The following is a 14,683-nucleotide window of genomic DNA, read 5'->3' on the forward strand; positions in this document are numbered from 1 at the left end:
TCTCAGTAACAGATGTGTGTGCCATCTACAATACCCACTGCAGCAATTTACTGAGGCTCCTTCGACAGCATCTTCCAAAGCTACGACCACTTCCATCTAGAAGGTCAAGGGCAGCAGATACATGGGAACACCACCCCCTCTAAGTTCCCCTCCAAGCCACTCACCATCCTGACTTGGAAATATATCGCCGTTCCAGCACTGGGTCACAATCCTGGAACTCCCTTCCCTAAGGGTATTGTGGGACATCCCAACATCCCAAGGACTCTAAGCAATTTAAGAAGGCAGATCAAAGCTACCTTATCAAGGGCAGATACAGTCTGCGCAATAACTTTTGGTTCAGTCAGCAATGCCCATATCCTGTGAAAGATTTAATAAAAGTGATGGAGTTGGTTGTTTTTCAGCAGAGGAAGTTGCGAGGAAATTTAATAAAAACATCAAAAAGTTTAGATAGCTTGAAGGAGGGGAAATTGTTTCCACTGATTGAAGAGCAAGGAACCAGAGGGGACACATTAAATTGACAAAAGCATCAGAGGCAACATGAGGAAGAGCAATGCAACAAGTAATTAAGATTTGGAATGCACAGCTTGTTAAGTTATATTAAACTGTATTGTTTGTTTTAGTCAATTAGAGACATGGTTTTCCTTTGTTAAAGACCTGACAGGCATTTGCTTGCATTAGCAGTGGTTGGTATGAGTCTATCTTAGTCTTTAGATTCTGCACCAATTTCCGAGTCTGATTCTAGGGCCAAGCTCCCATTGTATTGGCCCAAGGCTGTGAGGCAGCGTGGGCTTAGCCAAGGTGAATGAGAGGATCCAGGGACATGCAGCAGCTTGTCGTACAAAGTAAATCCTGCTCCTTAAATCGCAACCTTTCTGCTTTTCAGGTGTTGTAGTCACGTAGCCTTTTGAGACTTGTGCATGTGTTAAAGCTGTCAAAAGAGATAGCAATGGCTCCATGCTCCAATTCTCAGTGCTCGACACTTTGCCTCCCCCCACCACCTTCCTTATGCCTCTTCCCACCTTCTGCATTTTCCTCTTGCAACACCAACCTCCCCAAACCCCCACCCCCACACCTCTATTCACCAGCCCCTGTGACATCTTACCCCCAATCTCTCCCAGCTCCGCACCCTATACTGCCCGCCAATTCTGCACTACCTTCCCATTGGCCCCAATTGTAGACAGAGTGTAAAATGTAGAAGACAATGGTTCTCCAACAGACCTGTTATTACCAACAGGGTTTATCTCAGCTGGACGAGGGGATTATGTATAGATGGTTTATTCTGGCTGGGTTAAAAAACAAGGCCCTGGGTTTGAGGCACAAGGCTTTCAGAGAAACACAGTGGATCAACAAACTGCAGAATGGAGCTGTGCACAAATTGGTTGCCACATGCACCATATTCAATAAAACTGGCAAACGCAAATGGCATTATTTCATAGAATCCCTACAGTGTGGAAGCAGATCATTTGGCCCAATAAGGCCACACCAACCCTCCATAAAGCATTCCACCAAGTCTCACCACCTACCCTATCTCTGTAGCCCCATATTTTCCATGGTTAATCCACCTAACCTACGCTCCCCTGGACACTATGGGCAACTTAGCATGGCCAATCCACCAAGCCTGCACATAGAATCTTAGAATCCCTACGGTATGGAAACAGGGCCTTCAGCCCAACAAGTCCACACTGCTCCTCAGAGCATCTCTCATCAGCTACATAATCTACACACCCCTGAACACAACGGGCAATTTAGCACAGCCAGTCCATCCACCCTGCATATCTTTGGCCTGTGGGAGGAAACCAGAGCACCCAGAGGTAAACCATGCAGACAGGGGGAGAATGTGTAAACTCCATACAGCCAGTCACCAGAGGGTGGAATTGATCCTGGGTCCCCAGCACTGTGAAGCAGCAGTGCTAACCTCTGAGCCATAATATCACCCCTTTAGTTTCCTTTAATGGCTGTAAAGAGAGTTAGAGATGGCCACAGGCTATGAAAGATACTGTATTCCTTTTAGCACATTGCCGAGTCCCTGTTCTGAAGAAGAGTTGTACTAGACTCAAATTGTTCACTCTGTTTCTGTTTTCACAAGTGCAGCAACACCTTCCTGCCTCCTCCAGGTCTCTCAGTGTTTCACTTATTTCAGATTTCCACCATCGTCAGTGGTTTGGATTGATTATTGATGCCTTATCTACAGTTTGTGACTGACTTATGCACATGTTTAAACATCTCTTGAACATCAGGCCCTGCCAGAATTAAACAACAGATTTGATAAACATCAATTTGTTGGCAGATTTCCACTTAAACTGTATTCAAGAGATAAGCAGCACGGGAAGACAATGGATGCTGGATTTCCAACAGCTAAAGTCCCAGGGAATGGGATCGTGCTGTTCAAATATTGAGGCATTTTTACTGTTCGTAGGATTTGATCAGACATATTCACAATCATATCCTGGGGGTTATCACAGACCAGAAGCTGGACTGGACTTGCCATATGTGCACTGTGGCTACAAGGGCAGGCCAGAGGCTAGGAATCCTGTAGCAAATAACTCACCCCCGATTCCCCAAAGCCTGTCCAACATCTACAAGGTACAAGTCAGGAATGTGATGGAATACTTCTCATTTGCCTGGAAGGGTGCAGCTCCAACAACATTCAAGAAGCTTGATGCCATCCAGGATAAAGCAGCCCGCTTGACTGGCACCGCATCCACAAACATCCCACTCCATCCACCACCGACACTCAGTCGCAGCCGTGTGTACTATCTACAAGATGCACTGCAGAAATTCACCGAAGATGATCAGATAGCACCTTCTAAACTCACGACCACTTCCATCTAAAACGACAACGGCAACAGATACGGCCTTTCCCCTCTAAGCCACCCCCACCTTGATTTGATTTTCCTTCAGTGTTGTTCGGTCAAAATCCTGCAATTGCCTCTTACAGCAAATACACCACAGTAGTTCCAGTTTAGTTCACCATCACTTTCAGAAGGTCAATGAATGATGTGTCACAGATGCAGGCCCTGCCTGCAAAGCCTAATCCTCTGAATTTTAATCTTAATCTTAATTTTTTAAAATGGGCTGAGCATCCCTCAAAGTATATAGAACATGAACTGTTTGCACGCTATCACTGGCAGCAAGTCATTCACTTTGAGGTGTCCAGTGTACTGTATCCCTGTGGGAGGGAAAGGTAGAGGCATATATACAGTTACTGGAGCAGGAACACACACAGACATACACACACCCACACACTCCGTCACATTTAAGCGTGAACACACACGCACATCAACCCTCACACATGAGTTCAATCAGTCAATGCAGCTTTCTGCTATCCTGCCAAATGAACATACCGATCACTTCAGTTTGAATAAACGCCATCCATCGCAACAATGTTAGGGTGGGGGAGTGGTTCAAGTTGTTGGCTGAGACACAGGTAATTCATATAGAACAATTAATGAGCCATGTCGTGTTGATGGACCAGGGTTAATAAAATGATTGAAATGCTGCGTTAATTAACTTGGCTTTCTCGTTGAGCTGAACAAACCCTTTGACCTTTTCCCTGGTGGCATCTGCAAACACCCTTCACGTTGAAATGAGACGAACACCTGCCCGTACAGCACAGAACGAGACATTGTCCTATAAGACGGCAGTCTACCACAGCCGGAGACCAATTGAATGACCGACAGTAAATCTGACAGACCAAAGAAGCCTAAAGAAACTGACCCTTCTGAGCAAGAGCCCACCAGTCCCAAAACGTTAACGCTAATTTCTCTTCACAGATACTGTCAGACCTGTTGAGCTTTTCCAGCAATTTCTGGTTTTGTTCCTAAAGCAACTATGTCTGCTGTTTCAAGTTAACCTTAACCTCAATTTAGTTACCTAATAAACACTGATGGTGTAATTTATTTAATGAACTCTTTGCCATAACCATAAACCTTATTAGGTCTAATTGGCTACTTGTTCCCATCAGAGGAACAGTCACTGCTGTATTGACCTGGTATGACTGCTCAAAAGCTTGGGTTGCTTTGTCTGGTCAACCCAATGTTATCATTGCTGAATCTTCTCTTCGTCTAGGCTCAAGATTGAAGACTGCAAGCGTAAAATCTGCACCACGAAGACAGCTCTGTTGACCCATGTACTCCATGTCAGAGTCTAACCCATCTCCTCATCTCACCCCATCAGCATCATCTGCTACTTTGCTCTCTCTCCCTCACCTACTTTCTCCTTAAAAGCACCTTAGTCTCAATTGCTTTTCGTGCTACCAAGTTCTGCATTCTCATCACTCTCTGAGCACAGAGATTCCTCCAGAATTCCCTCTTGCATTTATTCATCATTATTTCATATTCACGGCCTCATCTTTTGATCTCTCCAATAGCTGTAAAAAAATCCTTGGTATGTGCACAGCTCCACCTTCTACACTACAATGCCAATCAAATTAATATTCAAACTCCAAGATATAGGACTCTGCTCTGCCCTGTGCAACTGGATCCTCAACTTGCTGGCCCACAAACCTCAAGCAACAGTACCTTGTCCTTGACAATACTCAAAGCAGGCATCCTGCAAGACTGTATACTCGGCCCCTTACTGTACTCCCTGTACAATCATGACTGTTGTGGCCAAATTCCATCCTAACTCCATCGACAAGTTTGCTGACGACACTACAGTTATCGGTCGGATCACAAACAATGATGAGTCAGAATACAAACGAGATAGAAAGATAAAGTGCTTTGTGGTGTGGCGTAACCATAATAATCTCTTCCTTGGCGTGAAAGAGCTGGTCATTGACTTCAGGAAACCAGGTGGAGGGCACGCACACATCTGCAACAATAGAGCTGAGGTGGAGCTGGTTGAGATCGTCATGTTCCTGGGAGTGATGATCACCAACAATCTGTCCTGGTCCATCCACGTTGATGAGATGGTGAAGTAAATGCAAAAATGTCTCTACTTCCTCAGGAGGCTAAGGGAATTTGACATGTCCACAGGCACTCTTACCAACTTTCAGTGAGGCACTATAGAAAGCATCCTGTCTAGATGCATCAGAGATAATGGGAACTGCAGATGCTGGAGAATCCAAGATAACAAAGTGTGGAGCTGGATGAACACAGCAGGCCAAGCAGCATCTCAGGAGCACAAAAGCTGACGTTTTGGGCCTAGATCCTTCATCAGAAAAGGGGGATGGGGAGAGGGTTCTGAAATAAATAGGGAGAGAGGGGGAGGCGGACCGAAGATGGAGAGTAAAGAAGATAGGTGGAGAGAGTATAGGTGGGGAGGTAGGGAGGGGATAGGTCAGTCCAGGGAAGACGGACAGGTCAAGGAGGTGGGATGAGGTTAATAGGTAGCTGGAGGTGCGGCTTGGTGTGGGAGGAAGGGATGGGTGAGAGGAAGAACCGGTTAGGGAGGCGGAGACAGGTTGGACTGGTTTTGGGATGCAGTGGGTTGGGGGGGAAGAGCTGGGCTGGTTGTGTGGTGTAGTGGGGGGAGGGGACGAACTAGGCTGGTTTAGGGATACAGTAGGGGAAGGGGAGATTTTGAAACTGGTGAAGTCCACATTGATACCATATGGCTGCAGGGTTCCCAGGTGGAATATGAGTTGCTGTTCCTGCAACCTTCGGGTGGCATCATTGTGGCAGTGCTGGAGGCCCATGATGGACATGTCATCTAGAGAATGGGAGGGGGAGTGGAAATGGTTTGCGACTGGGAGGTGCAGTTGTTTGTTGCGAACTGAGCGGAGGTGTTCTGCAAAGCGGTCTCCAAGCCTCCGCTTGGTTTCCCCAATGTAGAGGAAGCCGCACCGGGTACAATGGATGCAGTATACCACATTGGCAGATGTGCAGGTGAACCTCTGCTTAATGTGGAATGTCATCTTGGGGCCTGGGATAGGGGCGAGGGAGGAGGTGTGGGAACAAGTGTAGCACTTCCTGCGGTTGCAGGGGAAGGTGCCGGGTGTGGTGGGGTTGGAGGGCAGTGTGGAGCGAACAAGGGAGTCACGGAGAGAGTGGTCTCTCCGGAAAGCAGACAGGGGAGGGGATGGAAAAATGTCTTGGGTGGTGGGGTCGGATTGTAAATGGCGGAAGTGTCGGAGGATGATGCGTTGTATCTGGAGGTTGGTGGGGTGGTGTGTGAGAACGAGGGGGATCCTCTTAGGGCGGTTGTGGCGGGGGCGGGGTGTGAGGGATGTGTTGCGGGAAATACGGGAGACGCGGTCAAGGGCGTTCTCGATCACTGTGGGGGGAAAGTTGCGGTCCTTAAAGAACTTGGACATCTGGGATGTGCGGGAGTGGAATGTCTTATCGTGGGAGCAGATGCGGCGGAGGCGGAGGAATTGGGAATAGGGGATGGAATTTTTGCAGGAGGGTGGGTGGGAGGAGGTGTATTCTAGGTAGCTGTGGGAGTCGGTGGGCTTGAAATGGACATCAGTTACAAGCTGGTTGCCTGAGATGGAGGGCTTGAAATGGACATCTAGATGCATCATTGCTTTGTAAGGCAATTGCTCTGCTCATGACTGTAAGAAACTGCACAGCAGTTGTGAACACAACCCAGTCCATCACACAAGCTAACTTTCCCACACATTGACTGCAACTATCTTTCTCACTACCTCTTGAAGGCAGCTGATATCATCAATAACTTCTCCCATTAAAGGTCAGTCTCTTCCAATCTCTTCCAGTGGGCAGAAGATAAAAAATTTAAACACACATACTAACAGATTCAAGACCAGTTTTTACCTCGCTGTTATTAGACTTCTGAATGGATCTCTCAAATTTGAAACTTAATGTTGATCTCACTTCTTGTGCACTTTCTCTGCAGCCGTAACATGCTATTCTTCACTCTATTCTGTTACCCTAATGCACTTTGCATGGTATGATCTGCCTGCACTGCATGCAAAACAAAACCTTTCACTGTACATAGGTACACGCAACAATAATAAGTCAAATCAAATCAGAAAGTGTTCAGAAGAGAAAGATGCGAACATGTGCCAGTGCTAAATTATAAATTGACTGTAAAACTGCACAAATGCATGTCAATTTGTTAAACCTATATTGTCCACCGTGCTCCAAATGTGCTTTTACATTAAAGCACAAGTGAAGCAAAATTGTTGCAATGATAGTGCCGAACCAAAGATGCTCCGTTCAAAATAAAGGAGGGATGAAATGAGAATGAGTAAACTGCGGTACTTACAGCTTGGGTTTGGCAGCTAGAGGTGGTGGTTCCTTTATTGTGGATGGGAGTGTGGTTGCAGACTGTGTACATTGTCCTTGGCTTGGTCCGTTGATCTCTTGGCTCCTAGAACTACCGTTGGGTAACTTTTCGACAGGACTGAGCTGCAGTTCGAAGGCAGCCACACTAGGCTTGATCTCAAGGCTCTTCTCCTGGACTGGGTCAACTGTCCTCTTAGGAGGCAATTCTAATGAGCTAATTTCATTCTGAGGTGATGGGATAATATTATCCACTAGTCCATTCCCATTGTTTGGAGCATTTTCATCTCCTGCAGAGAGAGAGAGAAGGAGAAAGTTGGAATTAGAGTAGTTTGTTAAATCAATGCCTGTTTTGTTTGATATTTGTGATGCTGGCCTAGCAGCCCAGAGTTCAAAGGCTCAAAACAGAAAAGACTTCAGATGCTGGAAACCTGAGATAAAAGCAGAGACTACAGAAGATCAGGCAGCATCTGCAGGAAGAGAAACAGAGTGAACACTTCAGGTCTGCAACCTTCCACCAGGAGTTCAAAAGAAAACCAGAAATCTCTGACAAAATTAAGGCAGCATCTTCAGTTCTGATGCAGAGCCTACAGCCCCGAATGCTGAGCCTGCTGAGTTTGTCTAGCAATTTCTGTTTTCGTTTCTGATTTCCAGCCTCTGCAGTTCTTTGTTTCTAATCAAACGTTCGAATCTTGCCAATGCATGTTGTAAAGTTGAATTTATTGGGCAGAATTTCATGGTGTTTTCCTGAGGTGAAGCTGGAGGTGGTGGGAACATTTGGCCAGTTCAGAGGGTGCTAGGTGAGGACCCCATCAGCTTTGGTTACGGTTAGTGCATGGAGGACAGCCACACAGGCACCTACCCATTCTGATGCCAAACTAAGCCTTCAACAGTAGATAATGTGAAACTGCTCCCATTTGTGAAGAACCCAGAAGCAGAAGACACAGATTTAGGGAAATTGGCAAAAATCCAAGGATGTGCAGGCAAGATGGATTGGCTGCACTAAATTACCCATCATGCTCAGGGATGTGTAGGTTTGGTGGGTTATAGGGGGATGGCTCTGGGTGGGATGCCCTGAGGGTCAGTGTGGACTTGTTGGGCTGAAGGGCCTGTTTCCATACTGTAGGGATTCTATGGTGTATTCTAAGTAGAGGCAATGAGAGGAAAAATGTTCATATGCTGGAAATATGTGGTTAGTGCTGACAAATCCACTGCCTGAGAGAGTGGGATGAAGGAGGGGTGCTCCAATCACGTCTTTGGATGAAGATCAGATAATTATCTGAAGAGAAAGGATTGGCAGGAATGTGGAGAAAAGAAGGGGAGAGTGGGATGATTGGAGTTTCTCTCATCAAGAGCAAATGCAGGCACGGCAGCCTAAAGTGTCAGTTTCAGTTACAGGCCCGGCTGGAATTTGAGGGTGCAATGCACCTTTTCGATGCGTCATTCCCTAATTGCCCTGGAGGAGGTGCTGGTGATCCACTTTCTCAGACCATTTTTGGTGTAGGGGCACCCACAGTGCTGTCAGAAAATGAATTCCATGATTTTTGAGATAAGGCGCTTGTCTCGTGGTATTCTTACTCAATCGTTAATCCAGAAGGCTAGGTTAATCTCAGAGGAAATGGGTTCAAATCTCATCACGGCAGCTTGTGAAATTCGAATTCAATTAATAAAATCTGGAATTTGAATTGTGACCATGTTGTACAATCCTATTTATTCACTGATGTCCTTTGAAACAGCCCAGAAAGCCCTTCAATGTAAGGGCATTTAAGGACTGGCAACAAATGCTGCCTTACACAGAAACACCACATCCCATGAAAGAACGTGAAAAATAAATTTTGATCCAGCAAGTGAAGGAACAGCAATATATTTCCAAGTCAGGATGGTGAGGGGCTTGGAGGGGAACTTGCAGGGGGTGGTGTTCCCACGTATCTGCTGTCTTTGTCCTTCCCGGTGGTCGGTGGTCGTGGATTTGGAATGTTCAAGTGAAAGACCTTCAACGATGTTTTGCCGACGGCACACACTGCCGCTGCCATTTGGCAGTGACAGACGGAAGGAGGTCGATCGACTGGGCTGGTTTGTGTCTTAACCTGGTCACAGTAGCATCACCGGCTGCTCCACAGCAGCAAGATATGGATCACATTCCATTATCAAAAGGACACCTGGAATTCCACACAGGCATGTTGAATGGGCCAACTGCCAGCCAAAATATTTCAGCTTAACATCACAGGTGCTCACTGCTCCTGCAGACGTACCTCCTCTCTCTATATATTCCACTATTAGTTTCCCATTGAAATCGGAGCCAGTAAGCCTAAGGGAAATACTTTCTGTACAAATTATTCTCCCTCACATGTATTAAAAAGAAATTGATTCTACCTGAGTGATAGTTCAAAGCGTTTGGTTTGGCATCTCACAAGTAACTCTGTAATTCTTCTGCCATCTTACTCCACTGTCATGTACAGCAAGGAAGATTTGATTCCACATTGCAGCACCATTAAGTTGCTCGAGCAACTATCTGCCTTAGTTTGGATACTGTCTGACTGTGTACAGGTACAGTATCAGACAGAGAGTGAGGATGAAGAATTGGTCACATGGCCTCCCACTTCCCCAACCAATCATGTTCTCCACTAATGAACTAGATCATGTCTGATCTGTATCTTAGCTCTGCTTACCCAGCCCAGGTCCCACATTTCACAGTGGACAAATCTCTCCATCGCAGTGAGAAATCTACAACTGGTTTCCAAACTCAATAGCTTTTATTTTTGAGGAGTGGTGGGGCAAAATTCTAGATTTCCACAACACGGACAGCGGCTCTATCGCTTTACTGATCAAGTCAAGTTCATGTCTAAACCACTCACATGTGTTCCTCAGTTAGAAGCTGCCTATGGAACAGGGTTTTCTTGGGCAACCATTAGGTTGAAGTGAGTTGGGACTGTCCAAATTCTCCTACCTCTGTGGAGCCTTTCAAAGGAGTTCTGTGTGCAGGGATATTGCCCATCCTATAGAATGGAAGAGCAGGCACGAGGGGCCGAATGGCCTACCTGTGTTTCTATTTCTTCCAGTCTTATTGTAAAGTGTAATTTTCTGGGATTTTCCATGGAGTCGGCTGAGGCTGGGATTCCAATAGATAGACTATCTGACCATTGGAAAATCTGGGTCAATATTACAGACCACATACCTGATTGTGTTCTTTCCTTTTCCTGGCATAGGAGAGAGCAGAAATCTCCCTGAACTGACCTGTGATCAGACGTAATGGAAGGCTGAGAGGTGGTCACTCCAGGCTGCTGTGTAACTCAGTGGGTTCCTCAGTGACCAGAAATATTCAACCTAGGAGGCAAATAGCCCAATGTTCTCCCACACACAATTTTGGATGGGGGTATGTCTGGGCAGGAAAAGGGCAAAAGAAAGGGTGAGGAGGGAGTCCTGGCAATGCCTCACCTCAACCTATCTCTGACCGGGCCAGCTGTGAGTCTGTCATATGAATTTATGTCCAAAAACAGGGACACCTAGCTCTGGTCGAAGGTACGCCAGTCCTCCGTTCCCCGCTCATTTCCTCAATGACATGACAGTCATCTCGCTATTTCTGAACGAACCCAACAATCCCTCAATCCCTGCCCCAGAAAAACTCACAAGCACAAGATGGCTGCCCACTAAGTCTCCAATTTTAGGGATGGACAACAAATGTTGATGCCCACATCCTGTGAATGTTTGAAAAATCTTGATAGACTATAGGGACTACACAAGTGGAACTCACTTGGACCTACAAACCAGTCACAAATACTTACGTCAACACCTCATTCTGAGAGGGTCCTAACAGTTTGATGCATACCATTTCCAAGCAACAGGCACAAACAAATTCCTGCCCTACGTATGCAGCTAATAAAGCCCCCATTTCAGCACAGTGCATATCGAAACAAACTCAGAATGATAAAATCCCTACACCATGGAAGCAGGCCATTCATCACACACTGACACTCCAAACGGCATCACACCCAATCCCTGTATTCCTACATTTCCCATGGTTAACCAACCTAGCCCACTCATGCACACACAGACAGAACATGTAAACCCCACAGAGAGAGTCACCTGGGGATGGAATCACACCCGGGTCCCTGGCACTGAGAGGCAGCAGTGCTAACCACTGAGCCACCGTGCCACTCTGTTACCAAACAAAGAGGCCTTGGAGTGCAGGTTCATAGTTCCTTAAAAGTGGAGTCACACGCAGACAGGATGGTGAAGAAGGCATTTGGCACTCTTGCCTTCATTGATGAGTGTACAGTGTATAGGAGTTCGGAGATGATGTTGCAGATGTACAGGACATCAGTCAGGCCACTTTTGGAATACGGTGTTCAATCCTGGTCTCCTTGTTATGGGAAGGATGTTGCTAAACTTGAAAAGGTTCAGAAAAAGATTTACAAAGATGTTGTCACAGTTGGAAGGTTTCAGTTATAGAGAGAGTCTGAATAGGCTGGGGCTATTTTCCCTGGAGCATCAGAGACTGAGGGGTGACCCTTATGGAGGTTTATAAAATCATGAGGGGCACAGACAGAGTGAATAGCCAAGGTCTTTTCACTGGGACGGGGGTATCCAAACTGGAGGGCATAGGTTTAAGGTGAGAGGGGAAAGATTTAAAACGGACCTGAGGGGCAACTTTTTCACACAGAGGGCGGTGTATGTATGGAATGAGCTGCCAGAGGAAGTGGTGGAGGCTGGTACAATGACAACATTGAAAAAGACATCTGGATGGGTAAATGAATAGGAAAGGTTTGAAGTGATATGGGCAAATGGGATCGGATTAATTTAGGATATCTGGTCGGCATGGATGAATTATACCAAACGGTCTGTTTCAGTGCTAAACATCTCTATGACTCTAATTACCCAGAGGACAATTAAAGGTCAACCACATTCCTGTGGGTCTGGAGTCACATGTAGGACAGACCAGGTAAGGATGGCAGTTTCCTTCCCCAAAGTAGTGAAGCAGATGGTTTTTTTTTAAATAAAACTGATAATGGTTATGTGGACACCAATAGATGAGCTGTATTTTTGAATTCTGGATTTTGACTGAATTCAAATTTCACCATTCCCCAGGGTGGGGATTTGAGTCCATGTCCTCAGAACATTTGGTCATTATCAGGCAGTATCTAATGTTTGAGGCGACTGCTCCACAAGCCTTGGAAACAGGCATGTGTAGCAATTGAAGACATCACTAACGTAGACTCTTAAGGAGGGTAAATTTTATGTAAATTTTCACAGTCCTAACACGGTATTAAATATGGGAGAAGATAACCAAATATTCGATACATTAGAAAATGAGGTTGTTGCACAACTCCTCTCACCCGGGAGAAGTTAAAGACCTTTGACAATATTCAGATATAAGTTTCTGTTATTTGAGATGGAACCCTCCACCCTGTCCTGTTCTGAATCTGTTAGCTGGTTGAAGTTGAATGTTGAGGACCCGAAGGTGGTAATGACTGGCAGTCCTCTCTCAGCATGGATAATCAAAAGTGTGTTATTATCATTCGAGTCACAGAGTCAGAGAGGCCCACAGCACAGAAAAAAGGCCGTTCAGCCCATTGAATCAAAACAACCACCTCTAGGCTCTGAACTCATTGCTGGTACAGAGTGGCTGTCACATTCGCCCATCCAACAGTCAACATGTAAATCCAAAGTAATTTAACGTGTGAGGTGCCTCGAGATGCCAGGACAGGAGAACCCAGTGATGGAGAGACACAAAGTCATTGCTTTCCTGGTTTTGTCAGCTGAGTGTACGCTGAGCCCTGAGTCAGAGCAGGGTTCTGATTCATGCTGATCGGGAGTGACACAGGACCCAAACAGATGCAACTTTGCAACATGAATCAGCTCAGGACAGAACTTGGTTTGGGGCATCTGAATTGGAATGAATTGTACTTTTCATGCTGCGCAGTTAAAATTGAGAAGTCTGCCAGAGCCAAAGACAGATGGGAATCAGAGGAAGGTGCAAGGAATTAAAGAGGAGGCAGATAGATTTTTGAAATATCATGGAGTTGAGGGCTATGATGAGTTCACATGGTGGAGGAGTTGAGGGCGAGAGCAGACCAGCTGAGATTTTACAGACTCCAGGGGCTGAATGGCCTATTCTCGCTCCTATTTCTTATATTCTTACAAAATAGAGATTGCTGAGTAGCGAAGTTAGGCGGGTAACTAGATTGAGGAAGACAGTCAATGATAAGCAAACTAATAGATAATAAGGGTCATATTGGACCTGAAACATTCACTCTGTTTTTCTCTCTCCGTCGACCTGCTGAGTTTCTCCAGGACATGTTATTTTAAAATAAACAGATAGACACAAACAGGCAGAAAAACGATAATTTTTAGCTTGTTTTCATCGAGGCACCACACATCCCCAAACTTCCATGCAAGGCAATAAACTTCCTTTACACCTCCTGTCAGAGTCTTTTATTTAATAATTTCAAATATCTCAAACTGTGTCATCCCTCAATGTTGTATCTTTTTAATTTTCTGCCCTTCAGTGTTTTATGATGTAGGTATCACACACATTACTCGGCTAGGACAGATCCCCTTATGTTTAAGCGGAAGCAGCTCCCCCTCACTGCTTCTCCTGCACAAACAGCACCACATCACCTACCTGGCCTGAGTGTGAGCTGGGCACTACAAGACACGGTGCCAGCAAGGTTGGTGGCCATGCAAGTAAATGTTCCGGCATCTTCTGCAAAGGTTTCAGCAATCACCAGGGTGCAGATTTCTTCTTCTGAAAGTATCAAGACAATAGCTATTGAGTGTGACTCCTGTCCAACACTTACACTAATGCTCGACTCACAGATGGGATCCTAACCAGTCATCAATGATAAAGCTCACTAGGTTATATAAATGAAAGTCCAACTTGGATATTATCTGATGTACCAATAATGAATTACAACAATGTTGTGACTTCTGTAACAAATGCATTCATCTACTTTCCTGCCCCTCTGATGCTGCCTGGCCTGTTGCGTTCCTCCAGCTCCACACTGTGTTATTTCTGACTCCAGCATCGGCAGTTTGTTGTATGTTTTATAGATTTGAGTTACCTCACAGCTGTGTGGAGGATTAATTCAAAGTCTTGGTTTATTTAGAGGACTTTAAAGTTTCTCAGCGATCACAGGATATCTACATACCTCTTCATAGGCCTGGTTTCACAGGTCATTCACTGGAAGCTTTTGTTTATTTTAGCTCTCAGAGGCTACTTCCATATTTAATCAATCAAGCAAACTTTTCACAGATCAGCCAACAGACAAATATGATCAAACACAGTCAATTAAAACATTGAACAGTAAAATGTGACATATTGTAGCCCGCTGTGGGTTGACGATATGAAAGGCAGTGTAATTGATCTTCTGGGATCACAGGACTATCTTTTTGGGAGGGATTGGGTAGAAAAGGTCTGATATATTTGGAGAATGGAAGGAACTGTCAGTGATACATATTAAGCTCAGAGAGGGCTTGATCAGGTAGGTGCTGGGAGG

General features: G+C 45.5%; 1 protein-coding gene across 5 annotated transcripts in view; it reads right to left on the reverse strand.

The window, feature by feature from the left end:
- palld (palladin, cytoskeletal associated protein) overlaps positions 1–14,683 on the reverse strand; it is a 402,860-nt gene that overhangs the window by 164,770 nt on the left and 223,407 nt on the right. For all 5 annotated transcript variants that reach the window (XM_048528001.2, XM_048528003.2, XM_048528004.2 and 2 more), the window contains 2 exons: positions 13,810–13,932; positions 7,171–7,477 (listed from right to left, as the gene is read on the reverse strand). In XM_048528001.2, coding sequence (XP_048383958.1) covers positions 7,171–7,477; positions 13,810–13,932 — 430 coding nt within the window. The remainder of the gene's footprint in view (positions 1–7,170; positions 7,478–13,809; positions 13,933–14,683) is intronic.

Source organism: Stegostoma tigrinum, chromosome 3, assembly GCF_030684315.1.
Source record: "Stegostoma tigrinum isolate sSteTig4 chromosome 3, sSteTig4.hap1, whole genome shotgun sequence".
In the NCBI taxonomy this organism is placed as follows: Eukaryota; Metazoa; Chordata; class Chondrichthyes; order Orectolobiformes; family Stegostomatidae; genus Stegostoma; species Stegostoma tigrinum.